Below are 17,061 nucleotides of genomic sequence, written 5' to 3' on the forward strand. Positions count from 1 at the left end.
TCCCCTTCCCCTGTCCCTTTATGGTCTTGTTCCCTCTCCCTTTGGTCCTGGTCCTCCTCCTCTTCTAGGTCTTTCTCTCCCTTATCCAGGCTCTCTGTTTCTCCTCTTCCCTCGTCTTCCTCCTCTTCCCCCTCCTCACTCTGACTCTGTTCCACTCCAGAATTTCCCTCCCGCTGGATTCCCCCCTCACCTCCAGCTTCAGGCACATCCTCCTCCACCTCTCCCCCTGGCTTTCCCTTGCCCTCACTCACCTCAGTTCTGTCTGTAAGGTCGTCTGACAGGATCTCTATTTCCTTCTCCTCTTTTCCTTCGTGCACCTCCACATTTTCCTCATTTGCATCTACCTCTTGCTTCTCTATTTCACTTCCTTCTGACTCCTCTGTGCCTTCCTGCTCCTCTGGGATCTCTGACAAGTGCCCAAAGTTAAAATTATATTTTGCGATGAATGTGGACATTCTGTGTTCAGTCTCTTCCTCATATCTTTGTTGAATAAATTTCCTGCTATACCACAAGTTTTGGTCAGTTTCCACTTCATCATCCTCTTTCTCTCCACTACTAAATTCTACTGACTCGAGCTGCTCAGAGCCATCAGTGATACCTTGCTGACTTTCACTTTCTCCTTCCATGTAACTGTCTGACTCTATAGATTCTCTTTCACTGTCAAAGATCACATTTTGCTTGTTCCTCTTAACGTCCTTAACAAAGCGTTTACTCTCTTCATCCTCAATATCCACATCTCTATTTGGTAAGTCGTCAAAGAACATATTCATATTTCTTAAACTCTCTTCACTTTGTCTCATATCCTTCAGACCTGCCATTTCCGGCAGCTCAGCTCCTCTCTCAGACACTGCTTCTTCCATTTCTGAGTCCTTCAGACTTTTGCCTCCATCACTTTTCCGTTCTATCTCTCTGCCATCAGGTGGGTAAATACTGTGCTTGCTCTCACATCTAAATATCTCTTTGTGCACATCCTCGGCATGGGTGTCAGCCTGAGGCCCCGGCTGGCCCCACTCCTCACCTAAGTCCTCATATGAAAACGCGCGCCCAGTCCCAGGTATTGGCAGCATGTACGTTCCCTTTGCCACCAGCTGTCTATATACTTTCCCCTCTTTCACCGTTCTGGACGTCTCTTCACTTGCACGCTCTTTACTACCATCATTTTCAAAGTGAGCTGTATGCTGCTCCAGTTTCTCGACTGTTTCTTGTTTCTGCAAATTTTGTGAAATAATTGTCATATGACTGTTAATTGACAAAGGTTAACTTATCTGCTACAAAATACCGCCAAGATTGTGCAACACTCTTAAGTGTCGCTGGCAGAATAAAAAGCGTCCAGTTTGACCAGATGCTTTGCTCAGATGTCGCTTTCTCTAGAGATGATTTATGCTACTCTCTAAGTCTACGGGGCAGCCGGTTCTGCTGTGGTACCGTGTCTCTGTGTCTAACCTGCACATTCTTACCACCTGCTTCCGTTTGGCCGTTACTCACACAGTACCATCGATATTTCTTCTCTACCCCTCTTCTCATCCTGAATCAATTCTCAAATGGAGTACACTTCCAGACTGATTCTGCAGAATACTGTTAAAAATGTACACTTCTCTTCCATGCAATGCAGTTTCGTTTTTTCCTACCTTCCCTAGTATTTTAATTGTCAAACCGTGATTGGTCTTTTGATTCCATGAACTTCCCAAAACAAAATAAATGAAAATATGAAATTGTTACAAAATAGAAAAAATGAATAGCTTATCTCTACAAGAAAAATCTGAAATGAAAACAACAAATGAAATCTTCTTATCCACATACTAGATAATATCATCTTTCTTTTCAAAACAATTCTTTGGGTTTTCAAATTTTTAACCCTTTCCTTTTATCTATTGTATTCTTTAATTATAAAAACTTGCATATGTAAAAGAAACCACTATGAGGAAAAAATACTTCAGGTAAAATGTAAGATTTTTATAAAAGCTATGAAACTAAACATTGTGACTCAAATGATACATTAAGAATATGAAATTAATTTCCTGCTGGACAAAATAAGGTAAAAATCAAATTGTTGGCCTAAATTCTACAAGCTAATGAATTGAAATATTTGATGAATTCAGCTCACTGGATTGTAAAATCTCATGAAATCAAGTTTTAAAAATTGGCATGAGTGCTAGGCCTAGGAAGAGGTCATTTTTTTTTGCTTAAAAAATTATTAAAACAGCACAAGTTAAAAATTAATATATGGAAACACTAAAATAAATCTTTTTCTGTTCACTAGAATAGGTCTTGTCAGGCTTCTACTTAAAAGGACTATGTGTATAAAATATATCTCAGTTTAAAAGGAAGTGCTTTCCTTTTCTGTTTGTTCTAGGTCCTATTTACAAAGTCACAATTCTTTCCAGAGCCCTAAAGAGAGACGGAGGCCCAGATGCCAGAAATGATTTCTACATGCATGTGTCTTTATTTCCCTAGTACAGTAAGGCAGCACGGAAGAGGAGAGCCTCAAGTCTAAAAGAGGAAGAAAATACATAGGAAAGATATCTGCATAGAAGTATAGTGAGTCAACATTCGCTGGGCTTCCTCGGTGTATGACGACAACAGCTCTCCCATATTCAAAAGGAATGTTGTTATTGGCCAGGCCTCTCAGCAAACTAGAGATAAGACTAAATGAAGACTGGCACTAAATTTTTATAATTCAGCGAGACTCTCTTGCATTTTGGTTAAGGAGTTTTAGTTCATTAATGTGGCAAAGGCACTGGAAATGGAACTGAAATGTTTTCTATAAGCCTTCTTCCTTCAATTTATATTTCTCCAATTTACTTTTCTAATCGCCAAACCCCTCTCCTCCTTTCACCTCACTGGTCCTCAAAGCCAGGAGAAGCAAAGGATTTTAGGGCAGGCCTTTATCTCGACAGGGCTGTGAAAACCAGACTATCCCTTCCTTTTGCTATTCATTTGTTATTCATTAAAAGCCTCCCTTTATCACCCAAGCATGGTTTCTGATTAATTTCCAAATGTTTAATTCTGTTTTTATGCTAGCAATTCCTTGACAGATTAAAACCCATTCCACACATTGGAAAAGCAATTATCAAATATTTTCACTAAAACCAGCAAATTTCAGAGCTAGAAAAGACCTTTTAGGTCAGCATGGTAACTCAACCAAAGTCCTACTCAACCCAAGTCTGAGAATTGTTCCAATAAACAGTAGCCTCTTCCAGTATTTAGGAAGTGCCGTAATAATCCTTTGCTTTGATGATAAGCAAATACTGCTATTATGACTTGTTAGTGATACCAATGAAATTCTGTCACTCTTTCTGCACCACAGGAAATATATTCCAACAGAACAGACCCAAATTGAGGCTATCTACAATGTATTCCTGTGTCTGTTAAAATCTAAAGTAAATGAATACTTATCTTTCATGTGTTCTTTCTAGAAACCTTTCAACAAAAAATGTAATTTAAACTGTTCTTACCCACAATAATGAAAATAAGTCTCCATATTTTACCTTTTGTTTTTGAACTGGTGATAATTTTAATGACTTTTCATTGGAATTCAGGCTCATCATATGTGTCTGAAATAAACAAAAAAATATGTTCTAAAAAGAATACTATGTATAGAATTACACATTTACACATTCTAATGTATATATGAAATTAACACAAAACAGTTCAGATAGTAATATAATCAACTCTCAATTGCATACTAATGTTATGAGGACTGAAAGTAATTGTATTTGTATGAAAGCTGTATCTCAATAAAATAATGTGTAACATAAAAATAACAAGCAAAATGAAAACAAAACCAAAATCAAAAGCTTTTGTGATGCATTTAACAGTATAGGAAGTATACACACATATGAATATATGAACTAAAATTCAAAGAAATCTATATAGATAAGTAAGAAAACCATTACCATATTTAAGACATCAGTAGTTTCTCCAAGGCTTTCTGAATCTGTTGCTGAAGAAATGTCTGTCTCTTTCTCTGTGGTCATTTTATCTTGAAAATAATCTGATTCAAAGGGAAAAGGGAAAACCAGATTTCAATGGAAAACTGAAAGACAACTAGACAATAAATTATTCCATAATGTAAAGTGCAGACATAATTTTACTAAAGTCCTTTAACTTCATGTTTAGGGAACTGAACAGAATTCATTCATAGTGATAACAGGTTTTAAAGTCTCTTTCTGAAAGTTGAAAGGTTTTGATGCTGATAACAACTGCTACATTCATATGAACGGGCAAACACTATTCCTTTGGGAGATGTACTACCCAGGTATCAAGCACTGTGACAGCCAGTCCCTAAAAGGGGCCCCAGTGACCCACATCCTCCTGGTATGTGTGCCCTTGTGTTGTTCCCTTCCACATTTTACTAGGCTGATCTGTATGGCCAATAAAATAAAGCTGACATAATTGTAATGTCAATGCAGTTTACATCTTGCTCCCCCCGCCCCGTCTTTCTCTCTTGCATCCCTTTCTCTGGGGGAAGCCATGCTAGGAGCATTCCTAGGGAGAAGTCCACGTGCTGAGGAAGTAAAACCTCCTGCCAATCGCCACATGAGTGAACATGGAAGAGGATCCTTTGGCCCCAATTGAGCCTTCAGATGACTACAGCCCCATCTGACAGCATGATTGTAACTGCAGGAAACACTCTGAGCCAGAACCCCTCAGCTGGGCTGCACCTGGATTCTTGGCCCTCACAAACTCTTAGATAAGTTTTAAGGTCACTTGTTATGTAGAAAAAGATAACTAGTATAAGCACCTACAAACTTGCATGGAAAACTGTAAGGTTATTACATCATAAAGCAGATCATTAAAACTTATGAGCTTGGGGCACTGGGTGGCTCAGTCAGTTAAGTGTCCGACTTCGGCTCAGGTCATGATTTCACAGTCCGTGAGTTCGAGCCCCGGGTCGGGCTCTGTGCTGACAGCTCAGAGCCTGGAGCCTGTTTTGGATTCTGTGTCTCCCTCTCACTCAATGCCCCTCCCCCGCTCATACTTTGTCCCTCCCTCTCTCTCAAAAATAAACACCAATAAAAAAAAGACTTATGAGCTCTACTTGACCTTACATTTTTCTCATTTACTCTGCCTGCATTTAGCACCCGTATATATATTTGAGAGGAACTCCTGAATGAAGTCTTCGCTGAAAACACCAGTCCCCACTGATCTGTCCCTTGTAAATACATTCAATTCAAATGAGCAAATAACCAGTTTGTGCTTATTCCATGTGAGGTACTATGCGGGAGATAATCAACTTAAGTAACTACTATTTCTTAATGAATTTACAGTCTAGAAGGGAATATAAAATATGTGATATATTGGCATGAGAAATCACACCCGAATGTTGGGAATCAGGAAATATTTCACTGAACAGGTGCAGGGAAGAGTGAGCAGAATTCTGAGAGGAGTAGATGAAGTGGGCAGAGAAGAAAAGGAAGCCCAGCGCTAAGAGAAGTGGCAGAATGGCTTGTAATGAAGGCTTTCCATGTGCTGGGAGCACATGCCTTCATACATGTTGAGTGACCTCCATGACAACAAGAGAGGTAAGTAGTGTATCTCCGTTTCACAAATTATTAAGTGCCAAGTGTCAATGTCAGGTCTGTCGTGACTTCACAGCTTTTCCGCTAAGTCTGACTGTGAAGAGCTCAGTTTGATCAAGATTAGGAGCTGGTAAACTATTTCTGTAAAAGGCCACATAGCAAACATTTTAGGCCTTGTGGCCATATAGTCTCTGTCCTAATGACTCAAACGCTGCTACTGTAGTGGAAAAGCAGCCATAGGCAATACACAAAGGAATGGCACGACTGAGTTCCAATAAAACTTTACTTACAAAAATAAGCAGCTGGCTAGATTTGGCTCATGAGCTGTAGATTACAGACCTGTGACCTAAATTAAGGTTATAAGAAAAAGACTATTGACAGATGAAGCTAGAAAAGCATGTTGGGAGTTATATGGGGAAACTTACACTTAATTAAAAAAATATTAGGGATTCTCAGAAGACACTGGAACAGACAGGAAATGAACTGTGCCCGAGGAAGGTTAACATAGGAAATGCTAAGCAGGATAGTTTGGAGACGGCAGAGAATGGAGGTTTGGAAAAGAGACAGTAGATCATTTAAGCTTTGCCTTATACCTGACTGAGAAAATAGAAGTCATCAGACCTGATCTGCCTTATCTTCCCCCAAACAAATGTACACAGTTACCTCCACTTTCCTGTTAAAATATAGGATGTGTCTTTCCTCTTATCAAAGACTGCTCGGTATGCCAGCCCCACTCTCCTTAAGAGTTTTGCACTTTGGGGATTATCGCTCTCGTGTGCTACCAATCCATCTGGGACTACTGGCTCGTGTCCATTAGCATACAAAAATGCTCTAACATTTTCCATTGACCCCACATCTCCCTCTAACTGCCAGCCCTTTCCTCCACTCCTCTTCATGACTAATACGCAAAAGGGTTATCTACACACCCCATCTCTTCACTTCCTCATTTCCCATTCATGCCTCAACTCTAAACACTCTGGTTTCTGCCCTCATCTTCCCCTGGAACTATTTGTGTCAAGATCACCGGTGTTCTCCACGATGCCAGATCCATGGGATGCTTCTTTGAGCTTTTTCCATGACCTCTGAGCAGTACTTTGAATTCAGGACCCTACTCTCTCCTAATTTCCCTCTTCTTACCCTACTGGCTGATGGAGCTTCTCTGCTGGCTCTTCCTCCCAAACACTCTAAATGTTAGATGTTTTTAGGGCGAAATCCTGGGCTCTCTTCTCTAGCTAATAGGTGATTCTATCAGGTGATTTCACCAAGTCCCATGGGTTGCAAATACCATCTCTGTGTTGTCTGGGTTCCAAAGTTATCTCTCTAGTTCAGACCTCTCTTCTGAACTTTAGGCTTGCATCTTCAACTGCCTGCTCGATATTTCTGCTTCGATGTCTCACAGGTATCTCAAACTCAATTTTTAATTTTTCCTTCAAGCTTGCCAACCATCTTCTTGCCTAGGAACCATCCTTGATTCTTCCCTTTCCTTCACATCTATGTGTAATCCATTAATAAGGTTGGCAAATCCAGTTAGTTCTGTCTAAAATGTATGTCCAATCTGCCCCCTTCTCTCCATCTCCACAGCAAACACCTTGGACCACACACTGATGTCTCCTGCAAAAGGCTGCTAAATGTTCTTCCTACTTTTGGTCTTTCCTCCCTACAATCCATACAGAGGCAAAGGGAGCATCTTAAAATGTAAATTGGATTGGAGCACATCACTCCACTGTTTAAAACCCTTTAATGACTTTCTATTGCACTTAAGAAAAACACTCAAATAAAATAGGCTTCTCACAGCCTATAAAATCATGAATACTTTCCCATTCTTTCTTCAGCATCTTTCTAGCCTTTTCCCCCACTGTCTAGCTCCAATGGTCTTCCTTCCTTTTCTTATAAACTGCCTCCAAACCTTTGCCTACATTATTTTCCTTGCCTAAAATGCATATCATCCTCTCTCTTCATGTAGCTGTCTTTCTTATTCTTTATGTTTTAGCTTAAATGTCACCTTCTCAGCAAGATCTTCCCTGACCTTTCTACCTCCCCAATAAACACTGAAGTCTGCAAATAATTTAGAAAAAGTCACATTATATGTTAGACATAACTTTCAGAATACTTTATAGACACTTTTAGCAAACAGCCACAAAAAGATAAGGGATCACTTTTCTTTTGGATCTAGCTACAAAACTCTGTACATGTTCACATTCAAATCTCTTAAGGTAGGAAACGACTTCCCCCAAACTGTAAACTTCTCTTTTCCTTGTACACACTGTTGTTAGACTCGGCTTTTTCCATGTACAGGACAGAATGGTGCCAGTGATTCTTATCTCAAAAGGAATCATACAAAAGTTGTGTGTGAGATGCAAGAAACCAGCTCCTTACGAAGGTCCTGGTTGTAGATAATATTCTATTCTCATGGCGTACAATTCTTGCTTTTATGACCTCAACTTCTGTCTACGTTCTTGATCCCAAAGACACTAAAAATTCTCTGTGCCGTGGTTCTTAATTCCAGATGCCCAAATTATCTTAATTCCAAACCTACTGCTTACTCTGATCTCTTGGGTCCTGGCTTCTTACCCTGCCCCTACTATCCAAGCACATTCCCTGCAGTAACATACATACCCTCTTAAGATACACAAATACCCTGTAAACAAAATTACTTAGAAGAGGACTACATAGCCAAGGAGCTGGGATTACAATTTAAAACATTAAATGGGGGTGTCTGGGTGGCTTAGTCAGTTAAGCGTCCAACTCTGATTTTGGCTCGGGTCATGGTATCATGGTTTGTGAGATCAAGCCCCATGTCGGGCTCTGCACTGACAGCACAGAACCTGCTTGGTATTCTTTCTCCCCTTCTCTCTGCCCCTCCCCTGCTCGCGCTCTCCTTCTATCTCAAAATAAATAAACGTTAAAAAAATAAAACATAAAATGTATATCTAATAGGCAGTGAGGCAGAGGTGTTAATAATAACCAAGATTATACTTACAAAGAGGTACCTAGAGGTGCTAGGCTCAATGCTAAGTATTTTATATACCGTATCTCATTTAATCTCAATCACTCTCTAAAGAAGTATTAGACTCATTTCAAAGATAGGTAAACTAAGTCTCAGAGAAATTAAGTAACTTTCCCAAAGTAAATCACACAGTCAATAAATGTCAGAGCGGACATCCCACTCCAGGTCAGTTGAACCCCATACCCCATGCTCTTAACCACTATGCTATACTATCTAAACGCAGGACTTCACATAGGTCCAGAAGACTAGTATTCAAATCCTGCTCACTTCATTTATAAGCTGAGTGGCTGTGACCAAGTCACTCAGTCTCTTCAAACCTTGCATTTCTTATCTATAAAAATAACAAATTTATTAACTCCCACCTATTTCATGGAATTGCTTCAGGATTTAAAGGAGATGATATAAGAGAAGGTACTATGTGTATTATACATTGCTCTATAAAAATACACTGCTATTGTTACACGGGATTTCTAGGGTCACTTACGATGCTCTGTATTTGTAAGAGTATTCCTGGACTTGAGCTCAGATAAGAGATGTCAGCCTCTAACTAGGAAGACAATTTAACTAATTGACAAAAACATCTTAAGATAAACATGAAAACAACAGAAATAAAAGGTACATTTCTTGTGTGAGCCTGCAGAGTATCAGATGTTACCTGGTTCCATTGGCTGCATGAGGTCCTCATCTTCAGGTATCATGGTCTCTGGCAGATTAATTGCAGACATATGGAAAGGAAAAGGAATGGGGGAAAAGAAAACAGGTGGCACAGGAATCCCTTCAAGTGGAGGTAGTGTTCGTGTTATTCGAAAAGAGTCGGGCGATTTCTCCTTTAAAATAAACAGGTTAAATAAACAGAGGATGTTTTTAATATTGATATAAACTGTTCTCCAGTTGCTAAAAATATTTAAGAAAGAGACTTCAAAGTTGCCCACTGTCCCACATTCATTTTTAAATAATCCCCAAGAACTCAAAAATGTTTTGTTCTGTTATCTCTGTATCTAAATTGCTCTAAATTGTTAAGTTAGAAGCCTGTTTTTCACATGATGGGGAAAAGCGTGTATGTATTTTCTCTGCTAGGAAACAAAAAATCAGTCATGAGGCCTAAACAAAAAGAGTAACTCCAAAACACTGATATTTCTCAATCTTTCTATATACACTTTTTCATAACAAAAAGTCAAACTTAACCTTTTTACTTCAAAAGGAAAATGTTTTGGAACTTAATTTTTTTAAAAAGGAATGTCCCCTTTATAATTATTTGACATTTTCTTTTTTTAAATATTGTTATTGAAATAATCATTTTAAAGCTGAATGAGAACTTCTAAATCTCAATGAGAAAGAACACTCCCTATCTCGAACAGAAGTCCTTATTTCTGTTTCCTACATTTCATTGTTTATAATGAATAACCTTCCACAGCTCACGAGGTATAGCCAACAGATAAAAAGCAAAGTAGAATCAATGCACATAGAGGTGAGAAAACAATTCAGCATTCAACGTGAAGAGCTGAGATAGGCCTCTAAAAGGACGCTTTGTATCCTTGCTTTGTATCCACTCTCGGTAAGTCAAGGTTATCCATGATCATTTGAATTTTCTCATTTGTGTGTGTAACAGCTTAACTCTGAATTTGCTTCAAGTTTGTAAGCCTGAAACTCTAACCATTTTATTTAGTAAATCTGTCTTAAAAGACCCTTCTTTGATTTAAAAAGAAAATGAATTCTTTTGTTTTCTTTGTAGTGCCACGATATAGAATTGGCCACAATTTGTACCCTCTCTCGTCGCCGCACACGTGCTGATAGAGTTGTTTGCAAAACATTCCCTGAGTTCAGATTGCTGAGGGGCAGAGAAGCCTCTGCATGGAAGCAAGCATCCTTAACTTCCTCTAACTCAATTTCTTCTGTCCCACCAAGTCTCGGAACGGCAAAAACTAGCATGTGACATCCACCACAAGACACCTGCAGCATAAAACCACAGATAAATCAATCAACACTGGCTTCAAATGCAAATGGGTTTTTAACAGTTGGCAGCCACAAAACGTTTACTTAATGGTAGACTTCCTAGGTAGTCAGTCAGTCAGTCTGTCTGCCCCCCTCCCAAGTTACATACGCACACACGGATGGCAATATATATATTCTTTAAACACTGCAATTGAAAATGAGAACAAGTTTAACATACCATTTGACTTCCAATTTAATAGAGTATAGAGAAAAAAACTATTTGGCACATTACATTTCTCCTAACTAGTTAGAAAATGTTATTTTAATTTGGGAGCAACACTAACACCTTGAAAAAATTACTCCGAGAAGTTCTACTTAGAAAAAAGTGATCCAAGCATAAATCAGTCTCTTGGGGAAATTAAATCTCCAAACCTTTTTCTTTACATGAACACTTTTTTTATTTTAATGCTTCAAAGTCCTTAGAGTGAAAGGTAAGCATGCACAATGGTGCAACAATGAAAAATGAAACCAACATCCAAAGGATTTTCAGAAATAGCTGATTTTCAATAAAATGCCTAAACCACCATTGTGTAGCATTTGCAAGACACAGATTTTTAGTATCTTTATAGTGTTCAACGTGGTGGTTATAAGAATAGCATACTCTGAACCTTTACTTCATAATATTTTGAAATTATTTTCAAATAATATTATTTCTTTTTTAATGTTTACTTATTATGCTGAGAGAGAGCACCAGCAGGGGAAGGTCAGAGAGAGGGAGACACAGAATCCGAAGCAGGCTCCAGGCTCCGAGCTGTCAGCACAGAACCCAATGTGGGGCTCCAACTCAAGGACCACGAGATCATGACTTGAGCCAAAGTCAGACACTTAACCGACTGAGCCACTCAGGGGCCCTGAAATTATTATCATTTCAAATAAGACTCAGTAAGATCTAATTCAACAAATATTGACAGTGGACTACTGTCAGATACTCTGCTGGGCGCTGGCAGAGGCCACAAAGCTTCCAGGCATGGCACTGTTCTGGCTCTCAAGAGACACAGGAGAACGAAGCAGAAGAGTCCAGATTAGGGCGAAAAGGAAGATGCTGACAGGAGGGAAAGTAGGAAAGGGACAGATTTTCCAAGTGGCATGATGTCTGACGTTTGGCTTTTAGGAAACGAGTATACTGATTAGATATAGGCATGATATTCTTTTATACAAACATAAAATTCCTTAGTTTCTATGAAATACTGAAACTCAAGTATTACAATATGAAAATGTAAACATGGAAATGTGGTGCCCTTACCAATTGAGCTATAAATCTCAAAAAATGAGAGCACAAAGTGGGAAGGAACTGATTGGTAAAGTTCTCCAGTCCAAGACCTAATTTTCCGTATCGACCATCTCCAAAAGTATACATAAGACCTATATCTAAAATGCAAAAAAAGAGAGAATTATAAAAGCCTTACTTATATGGATCTATTTGTAAATAGACAGACATATTTACTTACATTGCAATTGTGATTTTCCCCCTCAAATTCTACACCGTATTTACTCTGATTCACTGATATTTCCACACCCTATGTGGTCTCCGTGGTCCTGCACATAACGTTAGGCAACAGATACTCTGAGAAAAATCATTAAGCCCTTGGCGGTTTGTGAATTTGAAGCCCGGTCGTGTGAGGCACTGTGTGCAACAGCAGCAACCCAGTGTGAGCGATCTTGTGATGTGCGCCATCTTCTCAAGGGGAAGGAGATTTCTGTATTCTGAGCCCCCTATGTTCCAATACAACCTATTTTTCCCCCTCAGGCCACTGATTACATCAGGGTTTCTCAACCTGGGTACCACTGACATCTGGTGTCAGGGAATCCTTGGCTGTGTGGGTCTGTCCTGTGTTTTGTGGAGTGTTTAGCAGCATCCATAGCTTCTCCCTACTAAATGTCCAGAAAACACCCTGCCTCTGCAGTTGGGACAAGAAAAAAATGTCTCCAGACACTGTCATGTGTCCCTGCAGGACAAAATCACCACCGGTGGAGAACTACTAGCTTGGACCAATCCAACTGTCTCTTTTACTAATTCGGTCCCTGGGCCATGGAATGCCCCTGAAGGAAGTGCCGTAAACCAACCAGGTGGACTAGTCCCTATACCAATAACCGAGGACCCCTTCGATGATGGGGAGACATCTGGCTGCTTCTCTGCAGTTAACCCTTTGCCCATTGCCACAGCGGCTATTCTGAACCTTTGCTCCTCTTCTCAAGCCCTCCTTCACACTTTCTCCCTCAGGTGGGGGAAAAGGTCATGGAAGCAGAAGGAAAGGGGGGCAGGAGGGGATTTCTTTCTAGTGTGGGGGTTAGGAAGGCTTTCAAGCTGAAACCTACAGGATGGTTAGGATTTTAGCTGCAAGAAAGGAGCACATCCAAAGGCTCTGAATCAAGAGAAAACATAACACAGTCAAGAAGCTGAAAGGCAACTAATGGAAGGAGATGAGTCTGAAGAGGTAAGAAGAAACCACACCACAGAGGACCCAATTAGTTCATATTAAGAATTTTTAAACTCTATCTTAAGGGCAATAAACTGAATGAACGGTTTTTTACAATTTTTTCAAAATGTTTATTAATTTTTGAGAGAGAGAAAGAGAGAACAGGGGAGGAGCGGAGAGATAGGGAGACAGAATCAGAAGCAGGCTCCAGGCTCTGAGCTGTCAGCACAGAGCCCAACGCAGGGCTCGAACTCACAAGCCGCGAGATCATGACCTGAGCTAAAGTTGGACACTTAACCGACTGAGCCACCCAGGCGCCCCTGAATGAATGGTTTTGAGCTAGGACATGTTAAGATCTCATTTGGGAACTTCTAGTTTAAGAGGGCAAAGTAATGTCATCCTAAGAAAATTCAAGAGAACTAAATGAAAAATGAGAAATAACATTATGCAGTAAAGTGTCAAGTTCAAAAACCATAAATAAGCAATAAGCAGTATTTACACCCTGAATTTAGAGTCTTATAATACTTAGTATTAGCTAATTTCTTTTTTTTAGATACCCTCCTTATCATCCTTTTCCCTTCTTCCTCTTCTTTTGACCCCTCATTTCTTTATCCAAAGTGCTTTTTAGGCTCTGTGTTTTAACTTGATGATCTATAGCCAGAAAAAATAAACTCTGATCCAAGCTACTTTATTGTACTTCCAGCTTGAGAGCTGTTTAAAACATAAGCCACTGGCTACATAATGGGGAACTGGCAAGAAATTACAGATAACTCACTACACACCTCTCATTAGTCCTGGAAGAAAAAAATTCATAACACCTGCCCCCTGAGGAGGCTTCATGAGCAAAAAGACAAACCAAGTTAATGTTCAATTATTTGTGCTATGACTTCTTCCATCAGGAGGAAAGGTAGTATCAAAATTTAACCAAATAGTCTAATTGTATGTTAGATGATCCATAAAAAGTATGTATTTACCATCTATGGCAATTTAGAGTTGGTGAAAAACAGCAGTAAGGACAGTTGATGAAAAACTGACATAAAGACCCTGCAGTAAGGGATACATACCAACAACCCTTGTGGGACCATGAATGAATAATAATTCTTTATGTTCTATATAGTTTGATTTCATGCTACATTAAAAAGGACATTGGTACTTGAAAATGGGCAGGTAGTTCTCTCTGAAAGGCTCTTTGGGGAAGAAGGGCAATGTATGGTAGTACGTTGTGTTTGCAGATTACCAGTTCCCCCAACTAGATACCATTAGATGAGCTTCATTTAGCAGTAGCTTTTTTAGAAAGAAGGAAACAAATGTGGAAATACCAGTATCTGGTTTATTTCAAAACACTGTATGATTTCTGCCTTTTTGTTTGACTTCATTTTTAGATAGAAATGTGAGCCAGAAAGACTGAAATTACAGAGGCTTTTGTTCCAAAGCAATGATAATTGTGCAGTATATCAATTATCTACAGGTAAAGTAAGGGAGTCATTTCTAAGGGAGAATCTTATATTGAGTCCATATTAGCAGCACATGGTTTCTAAGGTTGAGAAGTAGGCCCAAAGCAGTCTCCATGGATAATGGAGAAAGTACAGAGCGAAAGATCTCGAGGACTCAGGTGTCCACTTAGCAGCCTATGAGGTGCCCTTCGATCACTGGGGAGAAAGTAGCAGAGTCACTCCTGAAAATGCCTCCTAGTGGCAAAAGGTTCGTAGGAACCGACTCAGCCAGAATATAGCTGTGTCTGACTGAACGTGGAGACTCTTTTATAGTAGGTTCTTTCTTATAAGACTTTTTCCTCTGGCCTGAGCAGAGTTAAGAGCCTGCAAACTGATGCAATTTCAAAAAGATTCCAGCTTTCTGCCAGAGTATAATACTACTATAGCACTGACTTGTTTTGAGGTTCTAAATCTTTGGATCATTTACACTGATTTTAAATTGAAGAAATACTAAAAAAGAGTTTACAACTTTACACTTTGGCATATTAAACAAGAACTTCTATTTTGTCAGTTATTGATTCCTTTGCTTAAGTTAGATACAATCATTCCACATAGTTTTTATTTTGTACTAAAACATACCCAGTTCTATAAATATGTAACAGAAATTCTCATCTGTACCTGTTATCAGAGCTGTGTGATTTTCTCCACAGGAAATATAACTTATTTTCTGATCCTTAATATGCTCAATGACTTTGGGTACTGAAGTTTCGAAAAGAAAAGTACCAAGACCCAGCTGACCGAACTGTCCCAGCCCAAAGGTATACACGGCTTTCTCTGAAAGGGAATGAGCAAATAAATATAAGAAAAGGACTGCAGGGAAGCAGACACAGTCACCATTATAGCTAGAAAAACTGTCACAATCAAACTTTCATGATGAAAGTTAAGTGCCTCTGAAATACCCATATAAGAATGCCTAATACCTAGGTACACATTCTCAATGACAAAGGAAGAGAAAAATGACAAGGCACACAATTCTAAAAGTTAGGGCATGGGCCTGGTTTTATCTTTTACGTATAACCATAAGAATTGCTAAAGACACGTAACTCAGTGAACTACCTAACATGTCCTTATAATTAGCACTCAGCTTTTTAAAAATAGCATCAGTTGTCATTAAGCTAATTCCTTTCATTGCCTTAAAATAAAAACATGAGTAGTGTTTCCTCCAGAAAAACTCCTTACTTTTCAAAAGTAGTTTAACAGAATAATATATTTTGTAAAACAATTTCAGAGGAGAATTTACATGAGAACTACAAGTCACCAGGGGCACCTGGGTGGCTCAGTTGGTTAAGCATCTGACTTCAGCTCAGGTCATGATCTTGGGGTCCATTGAGTTCGAGCCCCGTGTCAGGCTCTGTGCTGACAGCTCAGAGCCTGGAGCCTGGTTCGGATTCTGTGTCTCCCTCTCTCTCTGCTCCTCCCCTGCTCACACTCTGTCTGTCTCTCTCTCTCTCAAAAATAAACAAACATAAAAAACCAAGTGCCTATCTCTTGCTGGCCGATAATCACTCTAGCTTGCGCAGGCTGAGATGAGCCTGGGAAATGAAGCCATTTCGGCAGCCTGAATCAGGCTACACAAGTTTTGCCCCTTACCCTATTGGGTTCGCTCTTGGGTACTTGGATGATTAGCAATGACAACAGTTTCCATTTTCTAAAAAATGACCTAAGACTCTTTTACCTAAGGACGTTACATTTTGCAACTAATATATTTTTGGTCATATCACCTTTGTAACATTTAACAATGTAATTTGACGCTGATTAATAATACCCTATTAGGAAAACCAGTTTTATTAGCTTCCATATTATTCTGATTTCTCAGAATACACTTGATCTCATGACTAGTAGCTTGCTGCCATGTACAGAACTTGAGTTTGTCCAAACATAATCTAGAGAAGTTAAGGTAAGTTCTTATTTCCCTTGGGATCCAGACTTCACTATGGACCCCATCTTATAAGCAGGACTGTTTTGTTTGTCGGGAATGCTGTGGATGACATACCAGATTACATCTATCACTCTGTCTCACTCAGTGTATCCCAAGTTCCAGGCTGACACTTTCTCAACAGGAGTCCACTGTCTCCCTGATTCTAAGAAGAAACTAATCATACCTTCACTACAACCAGTAGTTTCATTTTGTAACCTATTACAGTCAATGTAGAAACATTATGTTTTAAATAAATTCATCAGCAATAAACTAATTGAAATTACCTTTAAAGTATTTTAATGAATGATACCCAAACAGCTTTTAAGATCAGAGTTACAGACAAAAGGAAAAAGAATGCTAGGGAGGGACCCCATAGAATCACCTAATCCAAGCCCTTTCCTTTAGTGAAGAGAATGGTCTGGAACAGATGGTTAGCTATTATTTCCTTTAAGGTCTTGCACAGTATTCTATAGCTCTCAAGTATTCAATTTAGCACTTAGTCAACGATAATCAATACATGCTTTGGGTCCATTTCTTCATCAGTTAGGACTAAACATTTCTGTCCACACTGTACTCCGGGACACAGGTTTCTCACCAGGGCTGGATCATAATAAAGCTGTCACAGGTCCGTGGAGATATGTGAAAAACAGGTAAAGTAGTGACTTTTCCATACAGATAAATGTATATAATTTAAGAGAGAGTGTTTTACAAT

At 39.2% G+C, this 17,061-nt stretch overlaps 1 protein-coding gene across 5 annotated transcripts in view; it reads right to left on the minus strand.

Annotated features, from left to right (window-relative positions):
• The window catches only part of RPGR (retinitis pigmentosa GTPase regulator), a 69,348-nt gene that overhangs the window by 35,648 nt on the left and 16,639 nt on the right, over positions 1–17,061 (minus strand). For 3 of the 5 annotated variants that reach the window (XM_053202232.1, XM_053202233.1, XM_027054115.2), the window contains exons 8-14: positions 15,050–15,205; positions 11,765–11,889; positions 10,294–10,479; positions 9,185–9,356; positions 3,897–3,994; positions 3,489–3,554; positions 252–1,208 (exon numbers count right to left, since the gene is read on the minus strand). In XM_053202232.1, coding sequence (XP_053058207.1) covers positions 252–1,208; positions 3,489–3,554; positions 3,897–3,994; positions 9,185–9,356; positions 10,294–10,479; positions 11,765–11,889; positions 15,050–15,205 — 1,760 coding nt within the window. The remainder of the gene's footprint in view (positions 1–251; positions 1,209–3,488; positions 3,555–3,896; positions 3,995–9,184; positions 9,357–10,293; positions 10,480–11,764; positions 11,890–15,049; positions 15,206–17,061) is intronic. The other 2 variants (XM_027054120.2, XM_053202234.1) reach the window with 1 other exon arrangement.

The sequence above is a fragment of the Acinonyx jubatus genome, chromosome X (genome assembly GCF_027475565.1).
Source record: "Acinonyx jubatus isolate Ajub_Pintada_27869175 chromosome X, VMU_Ajub_asm_v1.0, whole genome shotgun sequence".
NCBI lineage: Eukaryota > Metazoa > Chordata > Mammalia > Carnivora > Felidae > Acinonyx > Acinonyx jubatus.